At 40.8% G+C, this 16563-nt stretch overlaps 2 protein-coding genes across 4 annotated transcripts; one reads left to right on the top strand and one right to left on the bottom strand.

The window, feature by feature from the left end:
- The first annotated feature begins 1631 nt into the window (after positions 1-1631).
- Positions 1632-2343, top strand: c18h10orf53 (chromosome 18 C10orf53 homolog). The gene is made up of 3 exons (XM_048270107.1): positions 1632-1904; positions 2044-2163; positions 2264-2343. The coding sequence occupies exons 1-3, from the start codon at positions 1811-1813 to the stop codon at positions 2326-2328; spliced, it is 279 nt and encodes a 92-aa protein (XP_048126064.1). The 5' UTR covers positions 1632-1810; the 3' UTR covers positions 2329-2343.
- Positions 2344-2536: 193 nt separating this feature from the next.
- Positions 2537-16026, bottom strand: ogdhl (oxoglutarate dehydrogenase L). 3 transcript variants are annotated; one of them, XM_048270103.1, is made up of 23 exons: positions 15512-16026; positions 14562-14773; positions 14221-14391; positions 13590-13692; positions 12564-12679; positions 12086-12240; positions 11825-11971; positions 11643-11733; positions 11360-11539; positions 10834-10962; positions 10512-10691; positions 10194-10346; positions 9092-9194; positions 8810-8938; positions 8234-8384; positions 6296-6423; positions 5950-6128; positions 5679-5750; positions 4943-5068; positions 4384-4456; positions 4118-4281; positions 3773-3927; positions 2537-3432 (listed from the first exon to the last, which is right to left on the bottom strand). In XM_048270103.1, exons 1-23 carry the CDS (start codon positions 15660-15662, stop codon positions 3309-3311), a joined length of 3192 nt encoding a protein of 1063 aa, XP_048126060.1. In that variant the 5' UTR covers positions 15663-16026; the 3' UTR covers positions 2537-3308. The 3 variants fall into 3 exon arrangements, with proteins under 3 accessions (XP_048126060.1, XP_048126062.1, XP_048126061.1); XM_048270105.1 differs by having other exon boundaries at positions 15430-15615; XM_048270104.1 differs by lacking the exon at positions 15512-16026 and adding an exon at positions 14973-15418.
- Positions 16027-16563: the final 537 nt, after the last annotated feature.

Below are 16563 nucleotides of genomic sequence, written 5' to 3'. Positions count from 1 at the left end.
AGTATATTACACAATAGGCCTTCTCACTGAACCACCTTGCTTATTGTCTTTGCACCTTGCTTATGGTGTCAGAGGATTCATATGATTTAAACTGGCATAGTAGTGTTGCAGAACTGTTTGGATTTACATACAAGTTGGTTCAATATTGCAAACAACTCATCTATTATATTTTACCATATTTACTTGTGGAACACTTGAGATAGCTTGCGGACCACACTTTGAGCACCACTGCTGTATTTAAATATAATAAAGTTATTTATTGAAAATTGACCTGTTTTGTATATTTGTTTTTTGGAGTTTCATCAGTTTTTGTCCCTTTTAAGCTAAAGGTTTATCTTACCTTTCATATCTTCTGTCTCACAGAGGGCCATAGTCCTCATAGTCGAATGTTTAGTGCATTTTGAAGGGAGTACATTATGCTAAGGCAGACTGGTTCTAATCCTGGGTACAGGGTCATACAGACAACAGGGGTACTGGTGTTGCCCATTTTTCTAACCACATGAGCAATCCCCTTAAGAAAAAGTAGTATAGGAATCTTATTTGGGACAAAATATTATAGTAATCTTATAGGAATAATTATTATAGGAATAATTGGGACATACTGTAGAAGTACTACTAATAACTCTATAATATCCTGTAACCGCTATAGTTTAATTGTTTACCCTATTCTCTAATTCAGCCATTTGTTGAAGTGGGCAAATCATTCAAACTCTTGCGTATGCAAATTCACTGCTTGGACCGCGATGGCTGTTTGTAATTTGTTTCTTCATTCAGTAGCTACTTTCCCTGGGTAGATACATAGATAGATATATCAAGTTCAAGTAGCCTAGTTTTATTGTCATGTACTTATAAAATTAAAAATTAATGAAAAAGTAATGAAATTATTAAACTCAAGAGCCAGCTCAACTTAAAAGAGTAAATTAAAAGCAGTAATTAAGGTGTATTTTGTGTGTGTGTGTGGGGGGGGCAGTTCAGCATGCTGGTGGCTTGTGGAGAAGAGTCTCATCTGCTGTCTGCATACTCTTGTACCTAGCCTACTTTATTCATCCTCAGAGGGAAATTACAATGTTCCAGCAGCACAGACAAACACAGCATTCACAGATAGATACATACATACATACATTATTCAAAAAATATTATTTCTCTCTCTCTGCTCAGGGGGGACTCATTAAGTGCTATTGCAGTGGGTAAAAAAGTATTTCTGTAGGCTATCTGTCCTTACAGCTTAGTTGGCGTAGCCTCCAACTGAAAATACTTTTTTGTTTGACCAGTAAGTTGTGTAGCCTAGTGGATGTGAGGTATTGTCCAATATATTTGACAGTTTGTACAGCATCCTTCTGTAATTCCCCTTTATTACACATATTTATAATTCTGTACACTGCCCTGTATCGGTCTGATTATATCGGCAGCTACTTGATACACTGTTAGCGATGAATTGCCTATAAACGTTCCGTTACTTTAACTTCTGTTTGTAGGACGCCGGAAATACAGGGTCGTGTATCAGTGCACATGAAACATTAAATTGGCACTTTGGCTACCTGTGATGGATGCACAAAACAAAAAGTTATAAAGAGTTGTTTAGGAAGCAGGGCCATCTTACAATTTGACCTGCGTAATAATGCCCCTTCACTTCACGTCACTAGCGTGCACTAGCACAAGTGTTGGGCTAGCATGCACTTGAAAGGACCTCAGATCGAAGATCTCCGCTGCGCTCTAAAATCGTTGCTTTATACACACCTGGCAAGTGGCCACCTGCAGTCCTTGTAAAATCTTCGTATATTCTTGGCTAGAAAGTTCTGTAGTAGGCACAATGCCTGTCAACACATTAGTGACTGTGCGATATGGACCATATGATTCGTGTGGCATTGTGGATCACAGGACATTGCGTCTCCAGGGCCTCCAAGGTAACTACAAGCGCCATACTAACCGATTTCACTTCGGCTCTCCCAGACTCCGGCAATTCATTATTGTTACGCGGATCCATGGACATAGCCTTGGTGAAATGCATAAACAATTATGTTTCTTACTCCTTATCAACAACAGCTACACTACATGACAACGGTCATAGATGTGTCCTTCATAAATCGCTGGACTGGAACAAGGTGGAGCTTATTGTCAATGGAGAATGCGTTTACGTGTGCAACATAAAAGACCTAGAATTTGGTAATGTGCATTTTATTACACTTAACAAAGCAGCTTTTTGATTATATTTCATTCAAAATGTGCCACTGATGTGTGTGTGTGTGTGTGTGTGTGTGTCTAGGTGGTGATGGACGACTTGACCACCTGTGTGAGGCAGCAGCAACAGCCGTCAAGAATTCGTATTAAACCAGTGACAGTCAATTTATGTTTTGGTCTTTATACTGCAAAGGACAAAATGCTGCATGTACTCTACACACCACTTTAATACTTACAAATGTAACACAATGCTACAAAATTGCATAATGTCAACAGTATGTAGAGGTTGGTGCATCATCAGTATAATTTCAAGATCTACAAAATAAAGTTCCTATAAAAGATAGAGTTCATTCTTAGATGAATATCACCAGGGTACTTTATACATTCATTTGCAACTCGTGAGACATTAACCTTAACTGTAATGCATTATGAATACATTCAAGCTAAACTCCAGACATCTTAAAGCATTACTGTTTCACCTGAATCCCTCTGAATGTTTGAGAGACCATTGAGCAGACATCAAACACAGACAAGTGGAACACCTTAATGATATAAGGATGTAGCTTATGTACCTATACTAAAATGTAACTTATGTTTACTGATTTTAAAGCCTGTTAATAGCTAATTATAGCATACTAATGCAAAACATTTTCCAGTAATTTCATATGATCTGCATTTCTTCCTCCAGTATTTTCTTCATATAGTCTGTATTTTCTCACCATGGAAAAGACACCTTATGGCTGCTGTGGAGAATATGATCATGTGTCTTTATACCAGCTGTTTGATGTCTTTGGATGAAGTCAAGTGTGACAGTGATGTGAAAATATTCCACAGACAGGCTCAACAAATGGACAGGGTATCTAACGCACAGCCGTTTCTTTGGTGCTTATAAATGGTGCATAATCTATTTGCATACAGCTTTGCCTTAGCATATCCATTATGTTTGCATATTCATTCCATTCCAGGTTATATGCATACATGTTAGGATTGTGTTAGTTAATGGTTGGTTTGCATACTTTATTGTACATTGAGTGAAAGAGTTACCCAAAGTTCAAGAGCGGCTAAAAATGTTAGATGATGTTGATTGTTGAGTCTACATTGTGCGTTGATGCTGATATGTGCTCAGGGTATTAAAAACTCCTGCCCTTAAAAGCCTCCAGGTTAAACGCGGTATCCATGAACCTTTTCAGCTCAGCCAGGTGGGTGACCTTATTACCTGTGGCAGGAGCTGCAGCAGGGTCACGGCCAACATACCTGCGAAACGTGAAAAAGGCAAGTTAGTTGTGCTGCTGTTTGTCAGTCTGGTGTAAGAATGCCTTTATACTCCTTTGCAGTCAAGGGCATACACATCAGATAGCCTACCTTCTAGGACATAGTATTCTGACTAGACTAATCTTCTAAAATCAGCACATACTGTACATTTTACCCATAACACAAACAAAATGATAATACTGTGATCTTTAACAGAATGAGAATGGGTAAATATATTTGAAAGAGGGATATACTCTATCCCAAATGCAATCAGAGATGGCGGAAGACATTGGTTTTAGTTGTACTAACTGGGCTAATGGACCTACACAGACAGTATACTCACCATATTGGCTTCTTGTTTGATAGAACAGTGAGGAAACGTGGCCGGACATAATCATAGTAGCCCATGTTCTTATGCTCCTCTTGGCACCATATTAGCTCCGCTTTTCCGTATTTCTCAACCTCAGCTTTGATGAGGTCAAACGGGAAAGGAGATATCTAGTGGAAAAAAGTAGCCAACTGAGATCTGCATTCTGAATACAGTTTGTATGTGCTCTGCACCATATTATACACTGAATAGAAGTCTACATCCCATGTAGATTCTCCATATTATAAATCGTATTTATCTGACTTTTCAAAGTAGAAAAAAGACTCATGGTGCTAATAACTGATGCAACATGATATTTACCTGTTCAAGTCGAACAATGGCTACATGGCTCTCTAGATTGTGCTTTTTTCTCTCTTTGGCCAATTCATAGTAGACTTTCCCTGTGCAGAAGATCACTCTCTTCACCTCTTCTGGGGTTTGAGAGGCCGGTCCAGCATCTGGAATAATCCTACGGAACTTGGTGCCTGTAAGCAATACATGATGATATCTTAAGTTGGGGTGGCACATTGATATTAGCAAGGGGCAATACTGATATGAAAAGTTCAACAAAAACACATGTGTTCTACCTGAGCTCATGTCATCAAAGCTGGATCTGGCATCAGGGTGCCTTAACAAGGATTTGGGAGTGAAAATAATAAGCTAAAAAAAAGAAAATTCAATAGGTTCAGTATAAGGCTGCAATATTAACATTAGCAAATATATTCTGATATAACGTTGTGTTAAGTAAATCTCAGACTTATTGCTATGTACACTTGAGACCAAGAAAATACAGTTTTTTAAACAAAGAGCACAGTTGTGAATTCAAGCACATCTGTCACCGCTGAGTTGTTCATGCAACACAAACAATAAGATCCCCTGATGCTACACATTTTAATCAGCACAGGAATAGACTCTCATGCTCCACAAAGCACTGTATTTATCTCCAACTAGGGATCACTTTAGACAGTTACTGTTGCAGAAAGCAAAGTAAGTTAAAACGTTTAAAGTGTGGGGTACAATTAAGTGTAACGTTTGTATTCTAAATACAAAGATGGCAGAATTGACAACGACAATTTCAGCACTTATACATCAAAGGACAATGTCTTTCCAAAAAGACAACTTTTAGAATGAAAAATAACAGCTTACTGGTTTTCTAAATGGTAACAGAATCTGCCTCCTTAGCACATGAAAGTAATTGGCAGGTGTTGAACAATTGACCACTATCCAATTACAGTCATAAAGCTGCTGTACCTCAAAGTCTCCAGTGATTTCCTGAAAAAAGAAAAAGGTTTATAAAAAATCCAGCTCCAATGAATTATAAGCAAACACACAACATACTGGTTAGGGGTGTAAGAAAATATCAATACACTTGAGTATGACGATATATAATATAGCACTATAAACTCCAATAAAAAACAGTTACTCTTGGTTACTTTGGCTTCCTAACCAATTCTCCTTCAAAAGGTGCAACAAGGGACATAACTGTGCAGAGTACAAGGGGCATAACTGAGGCATGGAGATGGCCTTTAAACATGGCAATCATACTCCATCAGCATTTAACCATGGCTATAGCACTGTAGCACAATTCTTTGGGTGGCGGAAGGGTTGCATCTGATCAATAACCTATTTGGAGATGAGACCCTGGGGGTGTAGTGATGATGCAGGCTGGTGTTTAGTCTCGGCTGTGGCTCACTCCCCATGAGCAGGCTAGCATAATGCTTTGCCCTTGGGACTGACATCCTGCTGAGCATTGGACTGGGAGTTGCTAATCAGGAACACTCTGAACACTGGGCCCAAATGGATAATCAAGGGTCCTGAAGTGCTTACAGACCAGAATACAGGCAATCAGTCTTAGGCAAAGGAGGTGGGGAATGACACTTACAGGGTAGCGGTCGGGGTCATCCTTGCTCATCTGTAGAAAGCGCTCAGGCCGTGCTGATGAGTGCTCTGGGCCCTAATGATTAGTATGGACACAGAAACGCTGATGAAGGCAGGACTATGCATACATACTGTACAAACACACTCCACATACAAAAATATGCCTGCCTGACGACAGCTCAAAATGATATACGCAGAAAGAAATATGACCACAAAGATACTGGTCAATGTCCCTTGTCTGAGAAGGACTAGTGCTGATTGTCAATGCAACTTACCATACCCTCCATGCCATGGGGCAACAACAGCACTATGCCATTGTGACGGACCCATTTGGCTTGACCAGGGCTGATGAACTGGTCTATGATGCATTGGGCTGTGTTGTAAAAATCCCCAAACTGAGCCTCCCAGCACACCAATGCATTAGGACTCGCCATAGCAAATCCAAGTTCAAAGCCTGACATGAAGACCACAACATAAAATGAACCAAGGTAATGTAACAGCCTTTAACTGTCAATCAACAGTTAATAGCCTAAAAAACATCAGGAGGTATTACAAGATAGTATATTACTAATCCTTTAAACGGATGGAAATGTAAGTGATTCTATTCTCCAGTGCCCTTACCAAGTACTCCATACTCAGATAGGGAACTGTTGCACACAGTGTAAGGGGCCTGGTTTTGCCATAGATGGTTCATTGGGACACATATACGCTTATCAACTTCCTGATCATGGAGAACATGATGACGGTGACTGCAAAGACAAGAGAACACCACCTTCAGGTAATTAATCTCTCTTGGTCACACCATCCCGCTGATGAATGGTACCTGGAAATCTTATTTCTTCTAAAACAGACATACCCAAAAGAGCTAGTCAATTGAGATGTGTAAGACAGAACAGATACAAAATAACTGCTGATATTCAGGAAGTTGTAGAAGAAACTCATTATCATAACAGGGTTCCTATTTGTACATAGACAGTACATATGATTCACAGCTATCTGTATTGGTTGTACAGTCGTTTGACTGAGGCAGAGTATATCACATAGGGTTTAACTGAGACAGAGTGTATCACATAGCTGAAGATGGTTGGGGGTAGGGGAATCTTTTCCTACAGTTCCTTCCTCGCGTTCGTTCCCAAGGGAGGGTGGGGGTGGGGGAACAGACAGATATTCTTCTTGCTCTTCAGTTTCGATCAGCACATGGAAGAAGGGGCAGAAACTGAAGTGTATTAGGAGCAAAAGATTTTAACAAGCTTTGCCAGGCCTCTCAAATGGGATGTGTGGCTCACACATCTGAAGTGGCACGATGAGACAATCATTTAAAGTCTCCTTAACATCACAGTAATGATGTCCTGTGCACACGCGCTCACGTGGCATGTACTTGGCTGCCACTGGATAGCGATCACAACTCACATCAGAGACAGGGTGGAACTAGATGTCAGTAGCAAATAGTATAAACTGACAGATTATGTAAACAGTTTTAAACTGGGGGTGAATCTATGTTAACTGTAAGAAGTGAGGCTATTGTCATATCAGGTGTTACTTGATTTAATGAACATGTCAGGGGGAAATATGAAGTTACTGCTTTCTTTTAATTTACAGTCCACTGTAATGTCTGCCTTAAGACAGTCGAAAAGGCAATCATTTTTAATAACTAAATTAAAAGAATTTGTTTTGGCCATGTTCAATTAGCCACAGTCTTTCTGGTATTACATTTGTCATGTGTTATGATACTGTATGTCCCTAAGAATTAAATGTGAAAACCGAGAAGGGGCTGCTGGTAAACAGAGCCCTCTTCCCCAAACCTAGACTTCATCAATCAAGGGACATAAACACAGGACACAGCACATTCCCAAATCCAGATGACTGAATCAGTTACGCTCAGTCATTAACTCCCTAAGTAACGAGCAGGACTAGCAGACTGAAGCGTCCCAATATGTTCACTCCCAGGGTCTCTTAGTGGAGGAGACATGCAAAAGCAAAACAGCGACAGATACGTGGATGCTGTGCTGACAGCAAACATAAATTCACAAGCTGATGGGACAGCAGATGGCTGGCTTCACTCTTCCAGTCTAATTTCCTCTCTGTAATCATACAGTCATACAAGGGTGCTTATTTTACCTGAACCAACTATTAGTTCTTTTAACACCTACATTCAAATGATAACGGTAGAAGAGAGAACCAGAACTAACTAAATGCATTAATCAAAATGAACTTCTGCTTATTCTCTTAACAGAACATCTCTTCATGAGAGACGACAGGACTAAGATCCTATGACTAGCTATGGGTATGTGTCAGCCAGGAAGAGAGCCAACAAACGGCCTTCCCGTCAGACAGCACGGTGACAGCACCATAAGGGCACTGTCTCTCCCTCAGCAGACCGTCTGAGGAGCAGCTGACATCGCCCATTATTCCCAAACCAGACAGATGTGTTTCTTATGAAGGCAAAGTGCAAAACAGCCAAAGGCATTTAAGCACAGTCGTAACAGAATTGGAACATAGTGCTATGGTAGTTGACTTATGTACCACACACACACACACACACACACACACGTGGCTCACCTGAAAGTACCTCTCTCGACATCCTGGCCACTGAGTCGGACATGGATGCCATCCTTGAGCAGTGAACCAAAGGCCATGTACTCCCCCAGTGCCCAGTCCACTTGGCGCTTCTGCACCATGTCCGCCCTGCCACGCAGGATACGGGACACCCCTGAGACCGTCGCAAGCAAACACACCCACAAACAAACACAAAACCACTTGTCAATGGACATCTTATCTGCACAAAAATGAAAGTACTCTTCTGATGGTTCTCATGTTGAGAGCTCACTGGCAGTCAGGTTGATTATTGAATGTTGCCACTGACTGACTGAAGGGAAAAGAGAAACACAGGGAATTTAAAGGAGTTTCCGATTCAATGGAGACAGATGACATATAAGCAAGTATTTGAACAAGCACAGAGGTGCAGGTTGTAAATAAAATATCTGCTATGAATTTCCCTTCATCAATGCAGCTAATTTAGTCTACTCCTAGCCATATTGCAAATTCAGATGGAGGAGTTAAAGATCTAAGAAAGGGCTCTTAATATGTTTATATAAAAGTAATATACCTTTCTTCTCACTGAACCCAAGGACCTACCAGGGTGAATGAAAAAATCCTCAAGTGGCACAGAGCTTGCTGTCTGGCCAATGTGCTGCAAAACCTCCTCCCCTAAACCTGTAGTGGGGCAGCTCATGCTCCGGGGCTCCCCCTCTGCCGTGAAGAAATCTGCAAAGGAGTAAATAAACAAATAAGTCTGCATACTTCACTTAATGTCTGTTGGATTTAAAATATACCGGTAATACTTATTAATATAACTCATTATTTCTTTCTATTTAAAACTGTGACAGTACAGTAGGTGTGCTTGTTGCTTTCTAGTACCAGGCCATGGAGAATCCAGCCAGTGGCGAATATGCAGAATCTTCTCATCTTTGGAGCTTGTGTAAGCCTCTTCACAGATCTTGTCATATTTGGCGACTTCCTCCTGCAAACAATTAAGAAATTAACCTCCTAGGCCATTTACAAGAATGACACAGTGAACAATATCGTAATAAGAGAGAAGAATGAAATGCCTTTCCTGAGTACTAACAACAATTTTATTCTATGCCTCTAGGCTTTAGAGAGAGGGAGAAGAGGGAGAAAGGGGAAACAACCATTGTCTCAGGTTCAAATTATTTTTTTCTAGTGAAATCTCCCTGAGCTTCTGAAAAAGTGACAGGAGGCAACAGTGAATAAAGAACACTGTCAGGCCATTGAGACAGAGTATGAGTGGTGTGCTCAAGAGGAATAGTCATGCCTGGCATTCCAGCCATTCAGCATGAGGTCTGGAAAGGGACGGATCATTCAATAATACCCTGGGTCAATGGGTGGAGCAAGATACAAATGTTGTTTTTTGTAAAATAAAGTCTCACATCAGAAAACAATCTCCATCAAGTCTCAGGAAGCATTATATGAAGCAGAATCAAAAGCATTACTCCTTTATGCCCTGAAGCACAGCTCAAGAAAAAAACCTACCACAGCAGAACGACATAACCAAGGCAGCCTGAACAGATGCACTACAACTGCTCAACGCTTAGTTTCTGTACCACATCACATAACATGACACCAGAGGTGCATTCACATTTGCAAACATAGGCGAACGTTTGCAAACAGGTTTCTGTTTGCCTTGAGTTTTTGGTGAACATTTGCAAACACTCGCAAACAGTCTGAGGAGGTAGTTTTTCTCGAACATACAGTGGAACTGGACGTGAGCTTGACGAAGGTAACAATACAATTACCATTACAAAACACCAAATTGTTCAAATTTAACCGTGTTCAGAGAAAAACATGTTCACCACAAACGTTCGCCAATGTTTGATGAATTTGAACGCACCTCTGCTTTGTGGTTCAATGATATTTATGTGAAGTATGAACAAATTCTGGCCTTCTAGGAAATAACTGAACAGATATACTGACTTTAATGGGAGAAGAATCCAGACCAAACCTCAAACTCCTGCAGTGTCACCACCCCTTCAGAAATGAGTTTGTCAGAGTATTTCTTCAGAACATGTTGCTGCCGACGGATCTGCTTGTACATAAGAGGTTGTGTGAACATTGGCTCATCCATTTCATTGTGACCAAAGCGTCTGTAACACACCTATACAAAGAACACAAACAGCCACATCAGTATTTACAACCAATGAACCATTTCATATAGATGCCGTTCAATAACAAACATTGAGGAAAACATTAAATTAAACATTAAAGGTAAACATCAGCTTAATAGTAAAGGTATTTGCTGTTAGAAAAAATGACCACCTACCAAATCTATGACAACATCCTTATTGAATGTGCTCCTCCATTCAGCTGCCACCCTACACACATACATCACGGCTTCAGGGTCATCTGCATTCACATGGAAAATGGGTGCATTGACGACACGAGCCACGTCTGTAGGATAGGGTGATGAACGTGCCATTCTGGGGTCTGTAGTGAAGCCAATCTGTGATAACCAAAAGCAATAATTTGACATACAACACTGTGATCAGGAGGTCAATCTCTGCCACTCAATCACTGCCATTAACAACTTAACAACTAACAATTACTCATTGGACTTCATGGTCAGCGTGGTGAAGGTCTTATACCTGGTTATTGACCACTACGTGTATGGTTCCGTGAGTGGTGTACGAAGGAAGTTCACTGAGGTGGAATGTCTCGTACACAACACCCTGGCCAGCAAAAGCTGCATCACCATGTATTAGGATGGACATTACCTACAAAAATGTTGTGAAAAACATGAATCATAGCATTGTGGTTACAAATATAACAGTATGATAGTATACAGATTCAAGACATTATTTTAATCAAGAGGTTTTAGAGTCACTTAACATGTAATATGTTATCTAAAACGCTACTGAGCTCCTTCCAAGTACACTGTCTAAGTTCCCAACTCATCTTACAGTAGTACTAGAAAGTTGAACTGAGGAGAAACTTCAAATATACCAGAGAGAACAAGAGCTACGGCTGACCTCTCTAGCATTTTAGATCATAATTAAGCGATAGAGAGAGGACAAAATACCAATATCCAGTATAATACACACCTTAATTACCAGCAGCATATAAAGAAGACAAATCAGTTGAGCATCAAGCAGCCCTGTTGCAGTGACATACCTTTTTGCCCTCTGTGTCTCCAGAGTAGAACTGCTCTGCTTTGGTCTTGCCCTGTACCACTGGGTCCACAGCCTCCAGGTGAGAGGGGTTGGCCATTAGAGACAGTGTGATATTCTTGTCTGTCTCACGGTTGATACGCTCATGGTACATGCCAAGGTGGTACTTCACATCCCCTGAGCCCTGAAACAGATAATAATGGGCTTAATGTGGGACAGCTTTGAAATATTTAATGGGAACACTTTGTAGGTTGCTACAATTAAGACTGCAATATATCGGGCAGTACCTCATCAGCAGCCTCAAGTTTAGGATCAAACTGGCAAAAGATCTGATCCAAGTCTTTACGCACAACATTGGCCAAGACATTAAGTCGACCCCTGTCAGTGAAAAGTTGACATTTGATATTGGACCAAGGAAATCAACTGTTCAAGATGGTAAAGATAAAGGCAGAAGTTGAGAGTACTGTACCGGTGGGGCATGCCCATAATCACTGTGTCAATACCAGCCTCACTTGACTTATCAATCATCATCTTCAGAGCAGGTATGAGAACTTCACAGCCTTCCAAACCAAAGCGCTTCTCTGAGGACCATTTTCGAGCAAGGAAGTCTTCAAAACTGTGAAGTAGAGATGGTGCAACCAATAACATTAATATGCCACAAGGGGCAATCACCCTCAAATTCATATACATTCATGAAATGCCCCGGGTGTCCAAAAAATCAAAGTCTGACCGTGTAGATCTGACCAGCCGGGCCAGAAGAGTTCTCTTCTCAGAGTTAGTGAACCGCATAACTCCTGGCATTTCAAACTTTTGCCGGATCCATTGACACTGCTCCACATTATTGATGAACATGTACTCTACTCCAATATGACCACAGTAAGCTGTCTAAATGTTGAAGAAAAAACAAGACAGTAAAAATCTCAGATTTATTAAGCATAAGCTAAAATGCTGTACAACAATAACCAATAGGACAGATTTCCCAGAAAATATTTGTTGATCAATAATGTTGTGGAAAGTAAATACAATGTGTACAATACAACTTTAGTAAGTCACTAGTTTTTTATCTACTAACTCTTAGAAAATAAATGGATCCTTATGTAGGCCACAGGCCTCACACACAGACACTGCCACAATCATGTTTCTCTTTTCAATGACTAAATGCCTGGTTCAGTTTCTTACCTTCTGTAAACAGTACATTTTGCACTCACCTCTAACCTACGGATGATCTCCCGGAGTGGTAGTGTTGTCTCACCGCCCCCAATAAATGTTGTTGAAGGCAACTGGAAAGTCTTGTCCAGATCGGACTCCTCAAGACCATAAATCCCTGAGGCACACAACCAAAACAATTGGGATTCCGTTGTCCACAACCGGAGTCAATAACGAACTAACTCATGCAGTTCTAAGTGTTTTTTTTTTCAACAATTCTCAATTATCAACAATTAAAAGTTATGGTCTTAAGCAGCATTTTACTGGCCAAAATGATACAATCTCAGTGTGCACCGTTAGTCTGTGTTTGTTGGATGGAGTTGTTTGAGTTTGACTATTCTAAAGTCAGATTTTTCAATTTCTGTCTGGGCAGTGTGTAGTTGGCAGATTCTAGACTGCAACCAACAACTACCAACCTTAGAATGGTGTTTTTTTGCTGCCATTTGTTGGGACAGTGTAAAGCACTCCTAGCATGATACTGCATGTATAGTGAAATCTGTATTGACTGGATGCCCATGGATGCAGTTTTTAATCTGTTGTGGCTACATATCTTGAGTACACTCCTTTTAGTTTTTGCCTTAGCAAAGTGATATGTCATTGACTGGAGCTAAACAGATGTGGGGCTTGTGGCTCAGATACTATTGACCTGTAATATTTTCTCAACCTGCACTCCATAAATATGCTCTGTGATTTTCAGATGACAACCTATGCTGTGCTGTGCAATGGGATTTCCATAGTAGCACTTGTGTTAATCTTATCAATGCCATTGCCAGTATTTCACACTTAGCTTCACTTTATCTACTACAAATAGCTATTGTGTCATTTTTCTTTCAGGTTCATAATGTTGCTAGATATGGAGAAGAAGTTTGTTGTATAAATAGGTGTGCTAGAATTAGGCAGCCCCAGCATCCACAAGGTTGGGAACTGCTTTATATCAACTATATCAAATAGTATTTTTATCTTTGCATTTATAAACGTATAGAAATAATAATAATAATAATAATAAAAAACATTTGCAACAGTCTTACCTAGTTTGTCAATGGTGGTAATTAAATCTGAGGGGACAAAAGAATCTAAGTCAGCCTCAAGAATTCCAAGCGGGTCCAGCTGTGCCGCATGATGACCGCGGACCTATGAAAACAATAATATGTGGTCAGGAAAGTAAGATATAGCTGACATGATAAAGAGAGGGTAAGTGGGGAGATGATAACCCACACACTGAAAGGCAGCTTTCAACACCAGTGCCAACTGTGGCTTGTTCGCAGTAGCTGCGTGAGATATCCCAACAGGCCAACCATGTTAGCTGGATTCGTAATCATGCCTCTGCCAAGACAGAATTTAATAAATCCCTTAGATAGTTCTCCCCATTCATCAGAGGGAGACAGAAAACATTGCCACCTGTTTTGTTTAAGAAATCTCTTTCATTTCTGAAAAAGAGGGAGGCTTATCCAAGTAGGGTAATGTTAATAGTGCAATTTGCATATCCACAACATGTAGCAAAGTGTATGCTCATCCTAATGAGTATGTATACATTGACCCTCATTCATTTCAAACGTGTGTTTGAATGTTATTGCATGTTATTGGTGCATGTGTCCCTATACAGTACCATGTACTAACAGGATTAGTCAGATGCAACTAGAAAACAGAGACACAGTGTACCTGATATGCTCTGATGAGAGTGTGGACCGCCAAGTGGTCCTCCACCACCTTTTGGGACATTGCAGGGGTCTGAGACATCGCTCTGCCCTGCAGTAGAGAGGAAGGGCGTCTAGCCTCTGTTTTCCCTACAGATGTAGAGGCTTGAGCATTACGGAAGTATGCATCCCAGGACTGAGAGAGGAAGAATCAAGCAATAAGAATGGCTTCCACTCAGATTATTCCCAAGATACTTTGAGTCTTAAAACACACTTGAAAGATAGCAGCCATTATATTCTGTATAGTAGGCCTATGTATTCAAATAAACTGTGGGTAGGCTAAGTGAAAGAGGTAAGCACGTGTACCTCATGGACATTCTTATGATCCTCCAGCCAAGCATAGTACATTTCCTCCACATAGCTGGAGCTGCATAATGCTAGAGAGGGCTCGACAGCCCCCAAGGAACAGCCACGGCAGGGGTTGTATCTCCCCCCTACCCCTATTCGCCCTCTTAACCAAAAGCTCCCTCCCCTTAGCGCACCAGCCAGTGCCCTGAGCTGACTCATTTCTGGCCACTCTATAACATGAAAGAGAAAGAAGTCAACGTTGTTTGAAAGAAGAATGTTGTTATATAAGCTTGGATATAACATAGACTACTCCTAAAAGAAAATATAGCCCATTTGTAGGCTTAAGTGTCCTATAACAGAGTTGTTCTCTTAAGTATTTTCAGTAATAAAACAAAATTGCTTTATTTGTTAGGAAACAATGGTCCTAACCTCGCCACTTGAGTATTTCAATAATTGGAAGCCTGCTACACATTGTAGCCGTAGGTAGTATACGGTGCTCAATTCCCTGTCAATCTAACTGCAATGAATCACAGGCATTCCTATCATATCATATTTTTTTGCTCACAGAATCCGTCTGGGCGCGTACAGTAGGTGCGTACTAATACAGTAGTGCGCGTACTAATCTAGGCTACTGCATCAGCTTCCCAAAAGGGACTCCCAAAACGATAAAAGTGCGCAACGAGCCCAATAGTCACAACAACAAAAAACATAGTAACCTGCGGTTACCCAACTCTGAGAACCGAAACAGTGTTAACGTTACATAAAAACACATAGTTCATCGCTCTAAGTAGACTGTTGGGAAGAAATAAGCTAGAACATAGCGCTGTAAGCTAAGGTATCTAAGCAGCATTATGCATAGCCTATAAGAGCATTCTGGCTCACGCACAGGTTTGTTGGTATAGTGATGTTCCTCGGTTTCTTTCCGATGTCTATATCTTTTCCTTTTTTAAAATTTATTTATAAATCACCGCAGAGGTTAACGCGAGGAAGACCGTCCGTTTCAGCTTCGACCCAGGTGCAGAACATTATTTCTTTATTCTGGGTCGGCTGGTTTTCCAGTTCAGATAATCCCTCAACGCCAAATCCGCATAATCCTCGGTTTGAAGCAGCAAAATACATTCGATGAGCATAGAATCAACTACCCACTAACAAGTCAATCCACACCAGCTAACCAAACATTCATCAAATAAATTGCAGCTTATGAAAGGCCACTGCTGAAGTAGGCTATCCCTCGACGTTATAACAGTACAAGCACCTGATGCAGGTTAGTCAATTTATATGCGGCAGCAGCAGCAGCAGCAGGCTACACAGAACAACTTTACAGTGAATAGCACTTGCTGTACGTCTGCTATGACCACAGGTGACAATTGGGCTATAAAAGAGCCTATACAGCGTGACACAAGGAGTCCAGGCATATCTATTAGGCTATCTGGACAGGACTATCTGATTTTCCTCAGGGAATCTGAATCATAATGTCCATGTTTAACTAAGACAAACACCTAGGCTATCCTGTCATCTCAGGGTGTTTTTATGCTTGAATAAATAGGCTACATTTTTTATTTAACCCTAAAATGTCAGGCCCGGTCATGTACAAATCTGTATAGGTTCCAGTGATTTCCTGAATTTCTGTTACACAAATAACATTTTCTTATTGATCACATGTCCCTGTTGTATCTAACATTGTCTTGTAATCCCCATAAGAAATACAGGGATGGATTACTGCACGGGCCTACTGGGCCCAGGGGCCCAAGGGGTCAGGGGGCCCTGAAGACCAAGCCTTTGCATGGAATCATTGCCTTAATATCAACAAATCAGGATGTAGGCTATGAATGTGATTGAATTTAGTATTGGCCATCCCCAAAATGCACCAGAATACAGGAAATCACATCAAACAAATTACATTTTTTCTGGGGGAGGACACCCAAACCCCCCCTCCCACATATGCGACAATTAGTGGGGGGCCCTTAATACATCTGGGCCCAGGGGCCCGGAAGTTCCTAATCCGTCCATGAAGATATAT

The sequence above is a fragment of the Alosa alosa genome, chromosome 18, assembly GCF_017589495.1.
Source record: "Alosa alosa isolate M-15738 ecotype Scorff River chromosome 18, AALO_Geno_1.1, whole genome shotgun sequence".
NCBI lineage: Eukaryota > Metazoa > Chordata > Actinopteri > Clupeiformes > Clupeidae > Alosa > Alosa alosa.
This window is presented reverse-complemented; position numbering and strand designations above follow the sequence as displayed.